The following is a 21,973-nucleotide window of genomic DNA, read 5'->3' as shown; positions in this document are numbered from 1 at the left end:
AGAGGTTAGGCTCATCCCATGTGCTCGAATGATGTTGGCTAGGTCCGACACATAGATGTTAAAGAGTGTCGGACTCCGGGATGAGCCTTGTGAAACCCCACATGGCACAGACAGGTTAGTTGATTGGAACGATCCCAATGTAACAGCCTGAGTTCTTTCAGACAAAAACGATGCCAGTAGTTTTTTAGCTGTTTGTTGAATGCCCATTTTATCGACACGGTTGACCAAGATCGAGTGATCGACCGTGTCGAAAGCTGCAGATAGATCTAGTAGCACTAGAACTGCTGTTCCGCCTTGATCTCGAATGGTTCTAATGTTCTCTGCGGCTTTGATCAAGGCGGTTTCAGTGCCATGGAACTTACGGTAACCAAATTGGGTGTTGTCCAGTAAGTGGTGTTCCTCTATGAATTCAGATAACTGTGGGTTCATAGCTTTTTCTGCGACTTTTGCCAGAAATGGGAGGCTTGCTATTGGCCGGTCATTTTTCAGTTCATCCTTATCAAGATGTGTTTTTTTAGGTTTCGCCTCGCCGAAACCTGCGCAAGCAGACTTTCGCGCAAGGCGAAATCTTTTGTTTACTAGTATGGACAAAAGTCCCGCCTCTGTTTCCCCATTGGCTAGCTCCATAAGCGGAGGCTAGCCATTGGAAAACAGAGGCGTCCGTCATTCTGCGAGGCGACTCGTGGGCGTTTCTGAGAATTTTTCTCATCCGGCCCCTTTTAGGACGTCAGTGCAACAGTGGGCGGGGTTTATTTTTTTGGTCGTCAGAGTTTGTTTTGGGTCATTTTGCGGCCGACAGCCGCCGGAGGAAGTCCAGGTGAGTGCCTTTTTTGCCGTTCCCGCCCTCTCCCGCTGTCTGTGCCTTTCCCGCCCCCCCTCCCGCTGTCCGTGTCTTTCCTGCCCCCCTCCCGCTGTCCGTGTCTTTCCCGCCACCCCTCCCGCTGTCCGAGCATTCCCGCCCCCCCTCCCGCTGTCCGAGCCTTTCCCGCTGTCCGTGCCTTTCCTATATTGCCCGGAGACTTCAACCCCTGCCTAAAAATGAATGTGTCCGTCCGTAATGCAACTGGTGCTTGCGTACAGCGCACTGATACTTTCGGGTCGAGTTTGTGGTTCCTTTTTATAGAGGATATGCTGAATATATCGGACAGTACTGCACCATGGCACATACCTGAAAAAATGTGCTTCAAAATGCATCTGTGCGTCCCCACTGATCCAACCACATTCTTTTGATGATCGATATTAATCATATTAGCTAAACGTTTTTTTAAAGTACTACTTTGATTTTGCACAGCTCCTATGGCTTTAGCAAGTCAGCACCCTGCCCCTACCTCCTTGTTCAATCACTACTAGAAGCGTGGCAGAAAGAGGAAGCAGTGTGCGGGAAGTACACACATTCTGTATTGACTATCTGGCTGACTCTGTTTTCTAATGCCGTAGATACCCCAATTCAACTCAGGGGCGCATTTTAATTCAGGAGCTGGGCCTCAACCTGCAGTATAAGTCAGAGGATGTGCCTGAGAAACGTTTTGTTCACAGAGATGAAAGGCAGCACATATACCTTATGTGTTTATCTCGTAATTCAAGGGTTCGCCATTGCTCAAGTAGCTGCCATTAACAAAAGGGGAGGTCTCTAGTTTATCGGTTGTTCTCTTGTCCTGTTATTTTTGAGGCTGTGATGGCAGGCTACCAGGGATATCCCCTCACAAACGCTAGTTTGGATGATTTGAGGTCTCCTCTTCACTGGACATGGCGCTGCTCACATCATCACACTTGCTCGAGGGACGCAGCAGTCTGGGCTGAAGAACATAAACATTCTGTGAGCAGCTCGGATGCGCTTTACAGTAAAGCAGCAGAGTGTGTGCACCGTGATATTGCCTCCTTTGTCAAGCTGCCTAAGAGTCAGACGGTGGTCTACAACTGCCCTGTCTACAGCCCGACAGCCCCACCACCGGCTGAGGAGCCTGGTCTCCGTGCAGATGAGTTTGCCTATGCTGGCCAGGGTGGAGGATTTAGCGCTTCAGCCACCACTGAAGAGATAGGGCTCAGTTTAATCATGTAAAGTGTTTAATGTTAGGGGATAAAAAGCAACCTAAATCACCCTGAGCTACTGTCCTGGCACCCTAAATATCCACTTGGCACAGTGTACCAAGCTGTCCTAAAAGAGTTGATCTACACATGCTCAATGCGTGCAACTGGGCCAGATATTCACATTTCCCATTGTGGGTTTGGACTGCCTGCCCAGTTGTATTTTTACCCTGCCTTTTGAACAGCATTCATTTGTGTCAAAGTGCTGTTTATTTTAGGAGGATTACGGAAGAGGTGTACAGTCGGATGAAGTTGTTTGCTCAAAATCACATAGTTTGGTCCAGAGGGGAACCTGGGATTAGAATTATTCTCTCCTGTTTCAAGGTCAGAAGCATAACCACCAGTTCACATCGCCAAGATCTGTACCGGTTGGCTTGGCGCACAGATCTTTTCTTGACTGTCAGTGGATCTTGTGTCGTTTGCATCCGGAAGGTTGAGGTGGCTAGTTGTTATTTTATGTCCGTCAATGAAGTAATATGGACGATGATGATGTCTGAGGGACGCTGCGGCATTTAGAGATATTCTTCAATATAAATAGTCAGATGAGATTCTGATGGATCGAATAGATGAAGGACGGGTCCTCATAATTTCAGGCGGTCTCTGAGATGTCTACCATGTGATGCGGCAGCCCGTGAAGAAGGATGGAGTGGTTCACCGTGCAACACTTTCCAGAAACTTCCAGTAGTGTGACTGCTCCCGAGTGTGTGTGTGTTTGTGTGTGACTGCTCAAGTGTGTGTGTGTGTGTGTGTGTATGTGCATGCTCCAGAGTGTGTGTGTGTGTTTGTGTGTGACTGCTCAAGTGTGTGTGTGTGTGTGTGTGTGACTGCTCCAGAGTGTGTGTGTGTGTGTGTGTGTGTGTGACTGCTCCAGAGTGTGTGTGTGTGTGTGTGTGTGTGTGTGTATGTGACTGCTCCAGTGTGTGTGTGTATGCCTGCTCCAGTGTGTGTGTATGTGACTGCTCCAGAGTGTGTGTGTGTGTGTGTGTGTGACTGCTCCAGTGTGTGTGTGTGTGTGTATGTGACTACTCCAGAGTGTGTGTGTGTTTGTGTGTGACTGCTCAAGTGTGTGTGTGTGTGTGTGTGTGTGTGTGTGACTGCTCCAGAGTGTGTGTGTGACTGCTCCAGTGTGTGTATTTGACTGCTCCAGTGTGTGTGTGTGTATGACTGCTCCAGTGTGTGTGTGTGTGTGTGTGTGTGACTGCTCCAGAGTGTGTGTGTGTGACTGCTCCAGTGTGTGTGTGTGTGTGACTGCTCCAGTGTGTGTGTATGTGACTGCTCCAGAGTGTGTGTGTGTGACTGCTTCAGTGTGTGTGTGACTTCTTCAGTGTGTGTGTGACTTCTTCAGTGTGTGCGTGTGTGACTGCTCCAGTGGGTGTGTGTATGTGACTGCACTGGGTGTGTGTGTGGGGCTCTGGGTGTGTGTGTGGGGCTCTGGGTGTGTGTGTGTGTGTGTGGGGCTCTGGGTGTGGCTGGCTCTGGGTGTGTGTGGCTGGCTCTGGGTGTGTGTGGCTGGCTCTGGGTGTGTGCGGCTGGCTCTGGGTGTGTGCGGCTGGCTCTGGGTGTGTGTGTGTGTGGTAGTAATTGCTGTCTGCTGAGCTCGTCCGTAGGGTACAATAGGTCTCACATTTGCGAGAGATTAAGCTATTGGCAATGCCATTTATTTATCTGTTTTCAAAACCAACACATAAATACAAATTTTGTCATTTACAATGCCAATAGCTCTAACTTTTCCAAAGGCGAAACCGTTGCATTGTAAATGCTTGTTTAATAATGGTTTAAGGAGAGGTTTTTTAAGTGAGTCTGGATAGGTTCCTGATCTAAACATAACATTACAGATTTGGGTGATGGCGGATATCAAGGAGTCCAATATTGGTGGGAGAATTTTAAAGGGGCATGGGTCTAGTGCAGAACCAGTTTTGATAGTGGTGATGATATCCGCTGTTTGAGCGTCGGTGATGTCTTTGAAGTGGTAAATTTGGGAGCAGAGTGTATGAGGTTAGTGGTACTTATGGGGCTATTGATGTTGTCCGCGAAGGCTGAAAACATGTCGTTGACCTTTGTGAAGAAAAAAGTGGCCAAGGCATCGTAGAGGGATTGAGAGGGAGGTGGGTTTAGATCAGGGGAATACCCTGCTAGCTGCTTGGTAGTATCATAAAGTTCTTTGGAGGAATTCTTGGCTAGCTCGATCCGTTCGCTAAAGTACTACTTCTTAGCCTCAGTGATCATGGATTTATATTTGGCCAACGTCTCCTTATAGCGAATTTTGTTTTCTTCGCTGTAAGACTTCCACCAGTGCCTCTCCCCTATTCCTACAGAATTGTTTCTGGGTCCTTAGGTCTTCTGTAAACCAAGGGGCAGAGGGGGCCGATCTGTTTCTGGTCACATATTTAAGGGGTACCAGTGAGTTTGTGGCGCTACCCAGCCAATCCTGAAATTGCTTGGTAGCTGTGTTGGGGTCAGTAGAAAATATAGGTTGGGAATTATCAAGTAAGGTTTTTAGGCTTGAGCTATCTATGTCGTTCCAAGCCTTAAAAGGTTGGCGGCAGGTAATGGGTACTTTGGGTGTTGGTGTTTCATAGATGATAATTGAGCCCAAAATGGCATGGTGGTCCGACCATCTGAGTGGGAGGATGTGAGTTATGTGAATATCCTCCAGATTGGAGAAAATGCCATCCAAAATGTGGCCGCCGTCGTGGGTGGGGGAAATGATCAATTGGGGGAGACCAAGGGTATTCATGTCCGAGAGAAGGGAGGACGTATCCCTGTCATCTAATTTATCTAAATGGAAATTAAAGTCACCCAGTACTGTTAATGATTCTTCAAGTGCAAGGGATTCCAGGGTTATGCTTAAGTTAGTGAGGAATTCTGACTGTGGTCCTGGTGGTCTGTATACGAGAATTCCTCTAAAATTATTAGAAGGGGATAATTTAATGGCAAATTGCATGGCTTCACAAGAGGATGAGGGAATAGCAGAGGTCCTAACCTTAAATGTGTCGCGAGGGATGATGGCTAGCCCACCCCCTTTTTTTGCGCTGTCTATCCTGTCTGTAAACCGTGAAGCCTCTTGGGACCACAATGACTAGGTCTGGATCAGATGTACTGTCCATCCATGTCTCGGTCATGAATAATATGTCTAATTTCCTATCTTCTATCAGGTCTGCTATATCTTGTCTATGTTTACCAAGTGAGCGGACATTGGTGAGTGCTATCAAAGTGCTCTTTGGGGTATTTTTGTGGCCAGAGAAAGTTGTTTTATTTGCCAGAGAAATGGAGGCCTTACAATGGGGACAGGAGTGCATGGATGGTCCAGTGGTGAATATAGGATCAAGCTTTAGGCAGTAACTATGGTCGGGTGGGCGCAACTTGTGCAGCGTAGTGTTCGAGTATTGCATACAGAGGGCTGGGGCATCTAGACCAGGGGTAGCAGCCCTGGGCCCGGTCCAGGCGCGGACGGGAAGGCCAGGTGTTTTTATACATGTTAGAGGAGGGTGGGAGGCGTCCAGCAACTGGACCGCAACCCTTTCCTCCCAGCAAGATGGCGGCTATGGTGGTTCAAGTCACGGTGTCAGCGCCTGAATCGGCTGCGCCGTGCGAGGAACTGAGGTGTTGGCGACTTCGGTGCAAAGCAAATCTCGCCCCAAAGTACGGATGGCTAGGTAAATAAAAATGACAATTTAAAATATTTACAGTTTTTAAAAGCGTGCTTTACTTAGCTAAAGTTCAGTGCATCCGCAAGTAAAGAGGGATAGTACAGAGAGCCCCCGGCTTCCGCCTGTTCTTTTTATTGAGCCACTGGCTGTAAAGATCCGAAATTCTATCAACCCATAGCAGGTATGCCCAAAATAAAGCTATTTGCGGATGGTATAAGATCAATGGGAGCAAGACAGAAATGTTTTTAACACTTCAGTGGAGAATCTACCTATCAGTTTACAGCTATTATTTAAGAAAAGGGGTAACCCTGTGTCCCTCAGAACCTGGGTAATGGTTTAACAAAGAGTGGTTCTGTCGGGTAGGACGTGGGTGATTTATAAATGCTGTTACTGCAATCTGAGAATAACACCCTCTGACACATACAATTCTAGGATCTCACAATGAATGAAGAGAGGACCTGAGATTAATTGGTTGTACTATGTCTTTATCCGAATTGCGTTCATTCAAAGGATTTTTTCATACATTGCGTACATAGACTGTGAAAGTCAATTTAAACTATCAGTTTACAGCAGCAGGCTAGTTCAGTGAATGATTCGATATTTGGGTTTATTTGTGACAAAAAAACCTATGCTCAGCTTTTTCAATTAAATTATGTACAGATGTTGTAAAAAGACACACTCTTTTGGAAAGATGGTCGGTTCGCCCATCAACATTGATAGGGAAGGTCTCTCTTATCAAGATGTCCATATTACTGCTATTTCTTATTTTATTCACTAAGGTACCCATGAGAGTTAATAACATTTTTTTTCAGGAACTGGACTCTCTAGTGTGAATCTTTGTTTGGAGAAAAAAAGACCCTACAGTGAAATGCTCAATCTTACAACTTAATAAAACAAAAGTAGGGTGACGCTCCCCAATTTTCAAATATATTATCAGACAGCATTGCTAGATATTTTAGCACGAGAAGTTGATGGCAAACAGGTGCTTGAAAAATTTTTATGAAATAAAATGATCCAGGAGTCTGAAATAAATCTCCCAGCTTTTATAAATACAGCACAATTGCCTAAAAAAGCTCGATATAAGTTCATTCATGACTTAAACTACAGAACGAAGCTTCTTTTCAGTACTCGTCTGATCACAGCTTGCTATGGCTTCCTGAAATTGCAGGAGTGTAATGTTTTGGGTTAAACCTATAGGGCAGTGATAGGACTATGGAATACTGATGGTTTTAGGAAGCTGATCGATTTTGTAATGAGGGGGAACTATATTAAATGGGAAGAGATCTTATTACGGTTTGAGTGTCAGTGTAGTAGACTTTTCTTGAGTTTAGAACAGATTATTAATTGTTTTAACGTTAACGTACAAGCAACAAGTCTAGAAGAACATCCAGCTTTGCATGCTTTAATTAGGAATAAACTCATAGGCACCAGGAATTGGTTTAGGCTGCTCCGTAATCACCCAGCTCTGGAATAGTCCGCTGATTTTAGGGGAATAATCGTCGACAAAACACAATGTAGGTTTTCGAAAGAATATTGGCAGTCAATTGCTGAAATGGGACATGAATCCTTAAGAGAAGCAAACTTTAAAAGGATGTAATTCCTGTCCTGATGGATGGCATATTACATACCTCATCCCCTGCAAAAAATGTTCCCCTCAGTACTGGATCAATTTTTTCACCGCCATCAGGAGGGGGGGTGGGAGTGGGGGATTGGCGTCATGCATTCTTTGAGTGCCATGTTGTACTCCAGAAACGGTCTCCTGTGTGAATTGACAGGCAGTTCGACTACTGCGCCATTTTTGTAGGCAAGTTATGAAAACGTGGAGTGATGGGTTGTCTCTTTTCTTAAATGCTCCATCAGTCACTTAACTTATGACTTCTTTTTCCCATCCCGTGCTGTTTCTACCCTCAGCGGGGATCGCATAATGCCTCAAGGTATTGCAAGACCCCTGAAAGAGAGCCATGGTCCAGTGTTCCGCCAAAGTGAGATTGTGCTGCAGTGCGAGACCCTTCTCATGTCACACACATTCTCAAATAACAGTTTTTCTATAGTATTTATTGCCAGATGCTTGCAGATTATGGTCAATGTAAATTGTTCCTATTTCCAACACCTACTGTAATTAAATTATTGAGCTCGGGTAGAAGAAAAGCTGAGTCGACGATTTGTGTATTTGATTTTGTGACTTTCCAGTGCATTAACCATCTGGATACATACTGGCTAGCTTAGCAAAAGTTCTCTATCAATATCTATTATTATGGCTGTGATGAACTTGACATGTTAGACAACATAAGAAACTTTATGATTAGGTAAAGATGTAAATATTTAGGAATGTGACAAAGGGAACTCCTAATTATTCATTTTAAAAAATGTCATCCAGCACTTTTATTTTTTCTTACTTATGTTTGTGTTCAGCTATGAAAAAGTGTATGTTTGTTTTTATTTTATAATCTGGCTTGATTGGTTTGCATACTCTGAGACTGATCTCCATGATTTCAAATGGATGTTCTCTGTATTATCACGAACTCCAGGAAGGTACCGGGACCTGTGATCCAATGATCTTATCTGACATGGGCAGATTCACTCACCATCTAGGATTCTCCAAAGGGCTACTCTACTGTGAAGGCAATGCCTCAATCACACTGTTCATTGATTAGTATTTATCCAGTCTCACCCCAATTTATCCACCTGTTTAGGCCCCTACAATGTAGATGGTTATGTTCATAACATTTAAACAAAGTATGTGTTATTCACTTATGTTCTGCACTAAATTGATTGATTATTATTTGGCATCATTTTTTTTATTTTGCATTCATTATAACTGGATGGGCCGACTCAACCTTTCAATCTTATCAGGTGATCTAAGTACAATTAAAGTAAAGTATTTTCTGCTACGCATTAAAGGGATATTGCAAGTAACAGAGGGTCGGGACACACTAAATGGAACTTTCATTCTCTCTCAGTGGATCTCCATTGATAATCATAAGCACTGAATAGTCACTGCTTACATGCGGGGATCCCGGAGCACTTCTTTACAATATATAATCTTAAGTGTAGATTTAACCTTTCTTCAGTAAGGCCAGGATAAGCACTTAATTTATTCAAATGTTTTGTAGCCTGTAAATGAGGCTATATTATTTATTTATTTATTTATTTTATTTTGAAAGTTTTATATAGCGCGAACAAGATCTTCGCAGTTATCAGAGCGCTTTACAGAGGAGGGGAGCATATATACACAGATACATTAATAGTGTTAAAAGTACAGTGTAGTGATATCATAAACAATCAAGTAAGTCAATTTCAAAGTCATACAAAAATGCAAAGGGTTCGAACAAGTAGTACAGATCAGTATCGAGTCTTTGAAGTTGATCCCCAGTAGTGGTTCAAGTGTATTTAGCCATGAGGATCGCTTTTACTTCTTTCTTGAAAAGTATGGTAGAGGGGATGAGCCTGGTTTCAGGGGGGAGTGAGTTCCAAATCCTGTGAGCCATTCCTGAGAAAGAGCGTTTATAGGTTTTTTCCTTGCGGAATCTTTTAGGCTTTAGCAAAAGATTGATTGTTTATTAGCCAATTGCTTTTATTTTCATTTAAAAAGGGTTCATATAAAATTAATTGGGCCAGAACAAATTAGCAGGAGCTTTGTTTGTCCTTATAAATATCATTCACAAACCATTTTTTAAAGGAAATGGTGAAGAAGGAAGAATACAATGTAGACTTATAGGCTGCAGCTCTGCAAATATGTGCCTTTAAGGGCTCACAGCCCACCAGTATCCCATCATGTCTAGTAGGTGGCAGTTACCGCAGTTCTTTTTTCCAGCTCCTGTTTACAGGATCTTTGAGTCCTGAGCTCTGCCTTTTCTGGATTTTTCCTTAAAAAATGTCTCTCAGAAATATTTGTCAACACATTCACTCAACGGATTTCAACATTGCCAATGTTTTCCTGTTGTTATCTGACAGGAAATGTATTTTTCATGTCAAATAAAATGCCATCCTTATTTGACAAATGACCTGCTTGTGGCACAAAGAAGGCCAATTCAGGCCTTCATGATGTATGTATCATCTGCCTTCCTGACAGCCACATCTCTAACAGATGCCAACACTGCAGGACCTTTTCCAGTTATAAGCTGCGTACTTAACTGTATAACAGCATTATCATCATTATCAAGTCAACTTTATTTCGGTTTGTTAATGAACCATAAAAGTACATAACAGTTAAAAAAAGGAATACATTTACAACTCATCCAATGCATTGTAGATCTCAATTAGCATATTTACAGTAATCGGTTGACGTGCGGTTATAATATAACAATAAGGACATAACAATAGGATACAAAAACTAAGAAATTTCCTTTAAAACAGATAAAAAGCTAGTTATTACTAAGACAGAGCCATCCACCCACAATAAGCGGGTTACTACACATGGATCAGTCTTCGTCTAGTTAACCACATCGAGAACAAGAATTTGGAAATAGCAGTAACTATCAATGCATCAGTATCAGTTTTTAAAATTCTAAAATAGTCTATATAGTTCCTCAGTCCTAGGTTAACACATAACTGTATAATCCATTTTTTCCTGCTGACAGAATAAGCAGGACAAAACAAAATTACATGGATTAGAGATTCATTCGGATCATTACAACCTGGACAAGGACGAGCTAAACCCAATTTCCATTTATCAGAATAGGAATAGAGGGGTAATGTACCATATCTGAATTGTAGAAACAATTTTTTTGCTAAGACAGGTTCTATAGCATCTAACTCTTTCTCAAAACTGTAAACATTCTTAAAGTGCAAGAAACTGTCGGTGAGACTAGATGGCCTGGCTGTTCGAAAGACCTCTTCAAGGTTATGATGTTTTATAGACTCAGCCAGGGTTCTCTTTGAGATAGATTTGCATGTGTCCTCCGGATTAGACCAGAGATTCTCCATGCCGATCTTGGACGCATGCCCCCTTATAAAAGATAACCACTTTATCCTCCCCACACCCGGGCGAGCCATGACTATTTTTAGTTCTTCTCTATAACACTCAAGCTCCGGGACACTCCACAGTCTACGCCAGTAAAGAAGCGGGCGTGAGGCAATTACTTCTGCAATTGGCCTCAGATTTGTATCCAGCCTTAGTGGAACTAGGGGGGTGTTAGTGGGTAAGGAGAGCAGTTGTCTAAGGAATTTGTTCTCTGTTATACTAATCTCGTTCGCTGGACAATGGCCCCAGAGTTCTGCCCCATAAAGGGTAGAAGATCTGGTTTGTACCTTGTATATTTCCAGCGGTACACTGACCAGCTTGTGAACACAAGATTTCTGCACTTTAAGGATACCCCCCATAGACTGAGAGAGGGTCAGATTAGCCTTAGTCATTTGGGTTTCCCAACTCATTCTATCATTTAATGTCAGTCCTAGATAGGTAAAATGGTTTACCCTTTCCAGGGCTCGTCCATCCATAGTTGGACAAGGGCAATTAGTTGTAATGCCATTAAACACCATGTACTTAGTTTTGTCTATGTTTATTACCAGATTCCTGTCCCTACAGAATTTGGTAAATTGATCTAACACCCGCTGCATCCCCATAGGTGTTTTTGAGAGTAGCAGGGTGTCGTCTGCAAACATCAGTGCAGGAAATTTACCACCAGCTAAGTTAGGAGCATCACTGTTTTGGACACTAGTTAAGTCGTCAACAAGGCCATTTAAAAAGAGGGAAAATAGCGTAGGGGCCAGTACACATCCCTGCCTAACTCCCTTCTCAATGGGAAAATCTCTTGTTAGCTGGCCATTTTTGCCATAGCGAACTTTTGCATAGGTGCCGTCATGGAGTCTTTTGAATTGGAGACATAGATAGGGTGGTACCCCCATTGTTGTTAATATGCTCCAAAGTTGATTTCTGTCCACCATATCAAATGCGGATTTTAAGTCCACAAATGTCAGGTAGAGGCTCCCCCCTTCCATCACCACATGCTTCCAGTAAAGAACCTGGAGCCGTAGTAGTTGGTCAATGGTCGAGGTTTTGGCACGGAACCCTGCTTGCAAGTGGGAGAGGATGTTGTTCTCACTAATCCAATCTTGCAAGCGTTGCAAAAGCAGTTTGGCATAGATTTTTTGAGTAACGTCAATTAGACTAATTGGTCTATAATTTGACGGGGCCAGCGGAGAACCCTTTTTGTAAATCGGAATTATTTCGGCCCCCAGCCATGTGCTAGGAAGCTCTTGGCCGTCAAGAATGGCATTAAATATGACGGTCAAGTAGGGAACCCAGATCTTCGGCTCATCTCTAAAAAGATCACCAGGGATCTTGTCCAGCCCAGGGGCCTTATTACTTTTTAACCCTTGAACTGCAAGGGTCACTTCCGACATAGTAAAGGGAGGGGTGGGGCATTCTAGACTCGGTCTCAAAAACGTTATAGGGGACAGATTATGGGCGGAAGCGTTGTTAGAATAGAGATCACCAAAATATGCACACCAAGCTTCCTCGGCTATATTGGGATCAAGTTTTACCTTCCCTTCTGCTTTCCCTGTATGGACCAAGTTCCAAAAGGTTCGGGCGTCTTTCGCTATTAACGCTTGTTTAATGGCCTTCCATTTCTCTGCTTCCCATTCAGATTTTGCATGAGAAAGGAGATTCTTATAAAAATTCCTTGCGGCCAAAATATTAACCCTATGGCCTGATTTGATGGCAGAAACTAGGGTGGTCTTCGCCTTCCTGCAAGACTGATTGTACCAGGAATTTGTGGTACGTGCCTGTCCATTAATACATTTTACAGGTTTAGAAAAACTAGCTGCTAGGGTCAGCATCAGTTCTTTATGTATAGCTAGACATTTAACATCATTGTCAGGATTGGAAGCATTTTCATACAATAAATTTAGATGCTCAAACTGGGGAATTACGCTTTTATACAGTGATGCCAGGTTATCTGGGGACGACTTAATAGAAGACCATCGGATTTTTTTACCGCCCTGTGTGATCCTAATAGCACCAGAGACCAAATCAGCCGCTTGTTGCTCCCCATCATAATTTGGGACATCCAATTCCGCAACCAATGGATAGTGATCGCTTTCGGCGCGATCCGAGACGTGGAAACATCGAATCAGATGCCATACAGACATACTAACCAACAAATAATCTATTGTTGACGAGTGACCCATTCCATTATAGGTACTTTTGCCAGGGCTATCCCCCGGAAAGCGGCCGTTGCAAGCTCTAAGTGAGAAGGTATATGTCAGTGAGGTGAGCTGCATGGCCATTGAAGTCCAGTTTTTAACTGGATAGATGTTTGGGGGTGGAATCCGGCAGGCGTCATCCTCGTCTGCTGTTAGCTGTGGGACACCCATGAGTGGTTCGAAATGGCAATTAAAATCCCCGCCTATTATCACCTTGGTATCAGTTGAGAAGCTATTTAGTAGGGCAGTTAAGGACTCTAGGACATGAGAAACTGTACCACCCAAAACCGGACGTAAATAGATGTTAATAATCGCTATTTTGGGTGTGTTTCTACGGGTCAAAAGAATACACAGAATATCACAAGAATTGGTGTTAATTCTTTTGACCAAGAACCCAAGATGAACAGCCACCCATATGGTCAATCCACCGGATGGTCTGCCCCTAGGGCCTTTGGTTGCGGGCTCGGCATAAGTTACAAAGCCCAGCCTGTGCTGGATAGTCCTAGCCCATGTCTCTTAAAATAAACAAATACCATGATTGTCCACATACTCGCACCACTCCAGGTTCTCTAGTTTCACCACCAACCCCGCCACATTCCAAGATAACAATGACAAATTTTCATTATTGGAACACAGTTGATCAGCTGGCTTGCCTGAAGGTATAACAGTTTCCACATTGGAATCACCCACTTCTAGACTCATCTGTTTCTTCGGGATCACATAGTTGGTTACAGCGCAATTATCATCATCTGTACTAGAGGGAGAACCACCACATTGAGGAACTGTAAATGTGCAGCTCATCCTACTCTCTGCATTCTCCTCCAATAGACCCCCACCCCCAACACTGGAATCTTTGGCAGGTACCTTTGCTGGGAGTCAATCGCAGCCATCAAGGCCAGAGATGGCTCCATATCTATTCGAGGTTTCCAGAGGAGTAAAAGGAATCAAATGGTCCATATTTCTATTCCGCTGGAAAAACTCATGCCCCACAGGATGTTGGTTGCGTCCGTTGGAAGGGACTAAATTCCACGCTAAATTATTCCTAGGAGGGAGAGGCATCTGCGGGTGGCACGTGTAGTTGTTGTTTGGAGGCAAATGGATGTTCCTAATGCCATTGGGATCTGGGACCCCCCCTGAGAAAAGAGCAGGAGTCACATGCGACCTTGGATAGAAGTAAGTTAGGTCGTATGGGACGATAGCGGTGTTCGAATTCATAGGGGGGCCTGTTAATATAGCCCCAACAGCTACTGGGTTCCTAAAATTAACAACAACTATATCACCCTCAATGTTCTTTTCCCTTGAGCCCAGCCAAGGCAGGCGTCTAACGTGGACAATCTCCCCATCAATGTAGTATGGGAGTGGTCTATTTTGCCCCAACCAATGTAGGATCTTATTCTTAAGTTGGGGATGGCCCTCCTTCCTGCCCGCCTCTAGTGGGGGGACACCTGTAAGTACAACTACAAAAGGTAGCGACTCTGGGGGCAATTCTACATTGGGTCCATAGGGAGTACCGTTAGTGGGCCTTAAAAACCTCCCCCTGTTCGGGTACTTGGTCTTAGTACTAGGAGTAGCCTTTCTCATCTGCGCTTCTATTGGAACCTGGTCAGCGGATTTTGTTACTATTTGACTAGGAACCTGGGCCTGTTGAGAAGCCAAGTTTTTCTGCTGGTTATTGTTCAAGGACTTACTGATTACAGTAGTTGTCTGAGCAGAAATCGTTGGCATATCTACAATAACCTGTTTTTTACTAGCAAGATCTTTAACAGCTCTGTTGTTGCCACTATTGGAAACGTTTGGGGCCAAAGTATTAGATACAGAAGCTGCTATAGGCTGTGGTAGAATAGTCGGCACAGGGGTAGGTATTAAAGAGGTGATAGGAGCACTTAATTTGGCATTAAACAGAGCCTCCAAGTTGCCTAGTCGGTGCTCAACCCTTTTTAGAATATCCAAAATGGGGAGCATAAAGGACCTAAGCAACTGCTCGACTGTATTCTGCTCCGTGATAATGGGGGGAATAGTCACTAGGCTTGAAGTAGTAACGGCCTCTACTTGCTTCCCTCGAGTATTACCAAGATGTAAACTGGCAGAGTCTGGGGTTGGTACCACTATAGGTACTGTATCAGTCAGTGCCGAAATTTTGGGTGCAAGTACACCAGAGGTCTTAAGTTTAGATGTCTTGCCAAACTCTGTATGACTAAGCTTACCCCTTTGGGGTACTCCTAACCCCCTCCTTTTTTTTTGTGGGCGGAGGGCCGAATGTTTTAGGGGTAACGGATGGTCTACATTGCCTTTTCGGCTGCTCCTTGGGTAGTTTACAAGATACATTGACCACATTTGGGGACGAACTAGAGGCGGGTGGAAGCAAAGCTATGGGAGTAAGTGGAGGAGCAGTTGAGGGATGAACCGTTGATAGTGGAGTGCTTCTAAGCAATAGTGGAAATCCGTCCAGTGGCAGAGGATCATCCAGTGGTGTATCAGTAATAGTGGTAGGCAAAATAGGTGGGGAGGCCAAGTCAATTAAAGGTCTATTTTTTAATGACTCAATGGAGCGGCGTCGTTCAATCCTGCGTTTGGATAGTGAGTCATCCTTATCCGAATCCACAACACCCCTAGTAAAGTAATTGTCAAGTGTCCTTTTACTAGTTCCTGCTGTGCCAGAGTTCTCAAAGTTAGCCGCCATGGAAGAGGGCCTACCTTACGCTCTGGGACTGAAGATGATAGAGGGGTGGCCCGTCCCGTCCTCGGGCGTCCCCGGACGGCCACAGACGGTCCCGCCCTTGTCCCGGGCTTCTCCCGCGCGCTCCCGCGCGGCGGGAGTGATGGTTCCTTTATGTAGGTATCCAACCAGCTACCAGGGGGCGTGGCCGGCAGGGAGAGCAGCCCAGCTGGAGTAGGGGCTCGCGGGGACTCCTGGTCCTCGGAGTCCACCGCTGTGCTCGCAGCCCTGCCGGTTGCTCTGGAACGATGCCCCTTCGCTGACTGGAGAAAGTGCTGCACGCCGCGAAGCGGGACCCGCGCAGCGGGTCCGGCGAGGGGTAGCGGCTGCAGCAAGGTCACTGGCTTCCTCACTCAGGTGAGAGGTGCTTCATGCAGGGTCGGCAACAGAACCTGCCGAAATCCAAGTGAGGCGGCTAATTAAAGAGTGAGGGCGTGGCCGGCAGGGAGAGCAGCCCAGCTGGAGTAGGGGCTCGCGGGGACTCCTGGTCCTCGGAGTCCACCGCTGTGCTCGCAGCCCTGCCGGTTGCTCTGGAACGATGCCCCTTCGCTGACTGGAGAAAGTGCTGCACGCCGCGCAGCGGGTCCGGCGAGGGGTAGCGGCTGCAGCAAGGTCACTGGCTTCCTCACTCAGGTGAGAGGTGCTTCATGCAGGGTCGGCAACAGCATTATTGTTTTGGTCCATAGGATAACATTGAATTGTTCTGAAATTGCACTGTCGACTTTTGAAAGTGAAAAGTATTTTTATTAAAAACATACGTACATTAGTGTGAAGATCTTGGTCTTAAAATAAAACACAAGCAAAGCTTATTTTTATAAAATTGGTGTGGATCTCCTTTTTGATTCGTGTGTCAATTATTGGTCATGTGTGTGTGCAATGAATGTCTTCCTATCCTCTGTGTTAGGCCTAATGCTGCTCGCCCACACTACCACAAATAAAACAGTTTGTTTGCTTTGAGCCCTGTGCACTTCTGGGGGAATCTCTCGACTCTGTGCACGGTATAACCACCTAGTGGTATCCCATATACAAATCCAGCTTCCTACAGCAACTATTTGTGTAGTGCCGCAAATGGCCATGCGCAAACAGGCTATAGGCGGGGTGACTCGAAAGACGTCTTCGAAGAAAAACAAGTTGCAGACATCTGAGCCCAACACTGGATGGCAGGAGTATGCTTAGCATATGAATCTACAGCACTACATGCTGCGAATAGATGCTTACAGGTAAGTAACCTATTGCTTTTCATTCCAGACTCAGTATTACAGCTTTGGATTGATGTAAAACCATCCAATCCATCATGGGATAAGTTAGCAGAACTGGCGTCCCTGTTGTCTCTGGTGTAGTGGTGTTGAGAAAAGAATTAGCTTTCCCCCTAAAAACAGAACTACCAAGGCTTCTCTAGCTGGTGTTTTGCATAATTCTTATACAGTATTCTAAGCGTGTGTGCCTTTGGTTTTAAGATATAATCTTTTGTAAAATAAGCTAGAAAATTAAACAAATTTGCAGCCCATCTACGTACTAAACTAATCCTTTACTGTTTAATAAAAATGATGCAGTTTTAGTGAGAAGTAAAGACTACTTTACTTATAAATTTTCAAATAAATCAAACAATATGCATAAATGTAAGCTTTAAATACTCATCTAAGAAGTGTGATGGATTCCAGGGAAAGCCAGTACTAAACGCAGTAAGAAATAAATAACCCTGTTTATTAATTGTTTTTGTTGTACCTAGTGACACTTTATTTTCGACCCACATAACTTCTATAACAGCATAACAAAGTGTACATTTCTATTATTTTGCTGTATGAACACAATTTAATATGAAAAGGTTTGTAATTTGTTTCCTAATATTTACCTTTCTGTCTTTTCTGCAGGGAAATATGGGCTAGATTCTTAGCATTTGAGAGTAACATTGGTGATCTAGCTAGTATACTTAAGGTCGAAAAGCGAAGATTTACCGCCTTCAAAGAGGAGTATGAGGGCAAAGAAACAGCACTGCTAGTCGATAGGTATAAGTTTATGGATCTGTATCCTTGTTCTGCAAGTGAACTTAAAGCTCTTGGTTATAAGGTATGTTTTGCAGAGAATTAGATATATTTACAAAGGAAATGGTTTGCATTTATATAACGTGTAGAAAATTGCAGATAACACTTGAGTTAGGTTATTGTAAATGGCCTAATAGAGAAACACTACTGTTAACTAATTCTCAATTTCTTTAAGAACTCCTGAATAAAGTCCACTTTTCTCTCTCAGTATAAAATATATATTTATGTACATGTAGCGATTCTTAAATAATGCAAACCTAGGTGTGAAGTGACAGAACACTGAAATAGTACAGGGCATTGTTAAATGGGGCTATGCCATGCACAAGACGCACGGTTTGAAGTAACAGCTTTAGTGACATTTATCTTTGATAGACAAGAATGAGTCTAAACACTTAAATGTGTCTTTATAGGAATGAAACTGACTTCCTTATCTGGGCATTCCTTATCTCACGCTTCATGACCTAAGGCAGCTCTCGAGGTAATCCATTCATCCCAAACACAAAAAGAAAGACCCCTTACCCTTTATTCCATAAAGTTGTATGTCTCAAGCTAACAAGCTAATAGAAGTGGATTGATCAGAATCCTATATCATTTTCATCAACCTCTATCTACAGAAAACTCCCAACTTACTCACAAAATGCTATAATAAATTTGAAAAGGCCTTTCAACCGTATTTCTGAATTTGGTCTTGTTCACTCAGTTAACACTGCATTCTCTCCAGTACAATGACATTTAAACATTAAGCAACGGATTCTAAATAGACACCCATAAAATAGCTCAGCTAAAACTAAAAAGATATACACACCTAATCAACAGCCCGTTTCAACAAAAAAACTGTTCTACTACAGGAAAAACGTTCGCAAACAAAAGATTGTGGAGATCAGAGAAATCCCGAAAACTTCGACGTGTTTTAAAGACACTAGGAATAAATGCAAAAATAACATTGTGTGTCAAAACTAGGTTTATGAATGAATCGCTCCCACATGTTATCAACAATTGTAAACCACTCTTTGAAATACCGAACTTGGTACCAACCCTCAACTTGAACTAAGTGTGGCTGAACCCTATGCAAAAGTCTAAGTATGGATGTACAGGGATGTTGTCGAAGTTGTAGTTGTGAGGGCTGCTCTTCCACTGAGTACCTGAAATTGGTCCCACATTCTGGCCCAAAAGAGTGCTTGTGAGGCTGAGATGACATGGTGTGCTTACAATCTCAAAAGAATGTGTTGGCGTTATTAGGGGAAATTCTGTTGCAGACTTTAAAGCAGAGAATGCAGCTGCTCCCTTTCCACACAATCGAGGTGACATTATAGGGGTCAGTTGGTGGGGAATGGTGCCAAAGGGAGGTGTGCCAATGGTCAGAACATGGTGCTGCCTTCCCACCAATCTCACTTATGTTGAAGGGATCTCCTGAGGACCATTGTAAATATTGACTTAACCAGAACTGTGAGTTACAGAAGTCTGAGCACAACAGGGAGATGTATCGGGGTCCAGTATAGAAGTGACCTGGGGAGCAACAATTTTGAGAGTGATCAGCCTCTGAATGACAGTAATAATCAACAGGGTTTGACCCAGCTTGTGGAAAAGCAGTTGAGGAAAGGGTAATAGGATTAGATGGAAGCATCTTAAAACGGGTGGATTGCATCCAAAAATCCATGTCCTGGGGTTTTCTGCCATGGTGACGTCGGGCCCTGAGATGATGCTTTGAGAAGGATCTAGTGCAGATGGCTTACAGTGTTCCATCCAAGGCTGTGGGAGAATAGCAGCACCATCATTATATTTGTATCCAACATCCTGGATATCATTCTGCATAGGAAAACTTCTTTGAGGGGGTAGTGTAAGTTTGATTAAAGGCGGTTGCTATAATGGGATTTTCTGCAGTTCAAGAATCGTTGGTGGCCACTCTAATTGTGAGGTCTGCAACTGTTCCAATGGATATGCTGTACCAATCACATTTGTTTGCAATTCTAAGAAAAAGTTCTTTAGTAGGGGATCTCTGTGTATAGTCCTAATCTAGTGAATAGTCCCGCCCATGTGCGTGGACCCCGCAGCAATCAAAAATATTCTCTTAAGATGTCTTCTTTGCAGTCCTGCATAGACACTTAAGAGAAAATCAAGAGAAATAATGCAGCCTAACACTTCCAAGGCTACAAAGGCCACCACTTCATCTAAACAAGTGAAAAGGATAGCCAACAATGTCATATTTTACACATTTTACCAAGTTTCCTTCAAAGAGAAAACTCCCCTTCACCAAAATCCTTGAAATGATAGAGAGATAGAGAGTTGGACAGACAAGCCCCCATAGGCTGCCATTATGTGTCTGGAAAAGGGATACTGTGCCTTTAAGGAACTCTACAGAGACCCTCTGTATCCCAGGATTCCCCACCAAAGTCCTTTTACTTTCAGTTCTTTTTTCCGTCTGCTGCTAGCAGGACCCCGGAGCATTGAGCTCTCCCTTTTTGGGTATTTCTTCAATTTTTGGCACTTTGCAAGTGTTTTAGTGTTTCACTCGATGTCTGGGGTCTTCCTCTTCCTTTGCTGTGTTTTTTAGCCAGTTTTGCCAACTCTTTCTGTCAAATATGCCAGCTTTATTCGACAGGTGCCCTGAGTGTGCCAGGTAGAAGGCTAAATCTGACCCCAACAGAGTATGCATACTCTGTCTCCCTTCCTCCCATGTCCCTGAAGCCTGTGAGATTTGTCAATCCTTCTCCAGGAGGACCCTGCGTGACAGGGAGAAGATTCGTCTCCAAGGCCTGGAGCAGAGGAGACATCAGGAACCAGGTGGGTCTGGGCATGGAGGGACTGAGTCATTGTCCTCTGCCCGTGCTTCAGCCTCTGGGGGGCTCCCCAGTCAAGAAAAGGCCCAGAAAAGGCACAGGTCCCAGTCGACGTTGATGGCAAGAGCCATGACCACTATCTGTTCCCCGTCGACCCAGGGCTCTGGGTCGAAGCGTCGTCAAGGGGAAGGACGTGGAGACCTCGGACGAGGTTGACGTCGAAGACTTCACCGGCGTCGACATATCATCGACGTCGAGATGAGTCCAGGAGGCACCGGCGCTCGCCGTCGAGGCGACACCGCCGTTCGAGGTCGACTCGATGTTCAACGTCAAGAAAAGACAAGTCGGCGTCGAAGAGAAGAGAGTCGACGTTGAGGAGTTCATCGACGTCTAGAAGATCGACGTCGAGAAGCAGAAAGGCGAAGAGATCGACGTTGAGGAAGGAAAAGTCGACGTCAAGGAGGCGTTCAAGGGTCAGGACGGTGTCCCCTGCCTCAGTAGTCAGCCTGTCTTCTGCATCAACGAGTCCCCAGTCGCAGCGGCGCCGGCGATCCGCTGAAAGGTCTGCTTCCAGGGCATCCTCTTCAAGACCTGCGCAGAAGAAGAGGAGAGTGGTTAGGTCTTCGGAATCCGAATATTCTCGGACTTATTCGACTTATAGGCCCAGGACGCCTACGCCTCCACCAGTGGCTCCGCCATTTCCTCCGAGGAAGCCTCCTCCGCTACCTCCTTTGCCTCCTCCTCCGACTTCTCCACCTCTGCCTCCTTTCACTTCCACAACTGCCTCCCCCATCTCTGCCGCACCTTCCGTCACCGCCTACGAGGCCTCCACAGCCTAGGACTCCGGTTCTGCCTCCGCAGCTCCTGCCTCCTGTACGGCCAGTGGATCGCCCGAGGCCTAGGAGGTCTAGATCACGGTCCAGAGGGAGACATCGATCACGGAGTGACCGTCGGTCTTCGACACGGTCCCGTCATCATCACCGGAGGGATAGGTCACAGTCCCGTCATACGGACTCTTCCAGTGGCCGGAGATATTCTCCCACCTTATCGGATTCTCCCCATACGAGGGTGTCACCGGTGGATGACATCGTAACATTTCAGGAGGTGCTATTGAGAGGGGCAGCGAAGTTGGGGATCACTTTACCGGTACCCACACCTTTTACATCGGTGATATTTGAAACGTTACACAAGCGGCATTTGTCTCGCCCCTTGTTGCCCTTGGTGCCAGAACTGGAGGAACCGGCTATGGAGCTTTTTCTGACTCCGGCCTCAGTGAAGTCAGCTCCGTCCCGGCTGCAGAAGAAGTACAGACCCCCGGATTCCAATCCGGTGTTCCTGAGATCAGATCCCGTACCGGATTCTGTTATCGTAACTGCGGCCAAGAAGCAACATGCTACTGCCCCATCTTCTACGGTGCCGCCGGATAAGGAAAGTCGTCAGATGGACTCAGCTGGACGGAAAGTCTGCGGGACGGCCGCAACCTCCATGAGGCGAGTGCCTCAGCGCTCCTTGGTCGCTATGACAGCACCTTGTGGGAGTCCCTGCAGCAATTCC

General features: G+C 44.9%; 1 protein-coding gene across 2 annotated transcripts in view; it reads left to right on the top strand.

The window, feature by feature from the left end:
• Positions 1-21,973, top strand: part of CSTF3 (cleavage stimulation factor subunit 3) — a 640,930-nt gene that overhangs the window by 491,429 nt on the left and 127,528 nt on the right. For both annotated transcript variants that reach the window (XM_086955867.1, XM_086955866.1), the window contains one exon: positions 17,472-17,667. In XM_086955867.1, coding sequence (XP_086811993.1) covers positions 17,472-17,667 — 196 coding nt within the window. The remainder of the gene's footprint in view (positions 1-17,471; positions 17,668-21,973) is intronic.

Source organism: Lissotriton vulgaris, chromosome 2_1 (genome assembly GCF_964263255.1).
Source record: "Lissotriton vulgaris chromosome 2_1, aLisVul1.2, whole genome shotgun sequence".
Classification (NCBI taxonomy): Eukaryota; Metazoa; Chordata; class Amphibia; order Caudata; family Salamandridae; genus Lissotriton; species Lissotriton vulgaris.
This window is presented reverse-complemented; position numbering and strand designations above follow the sequence as displayed.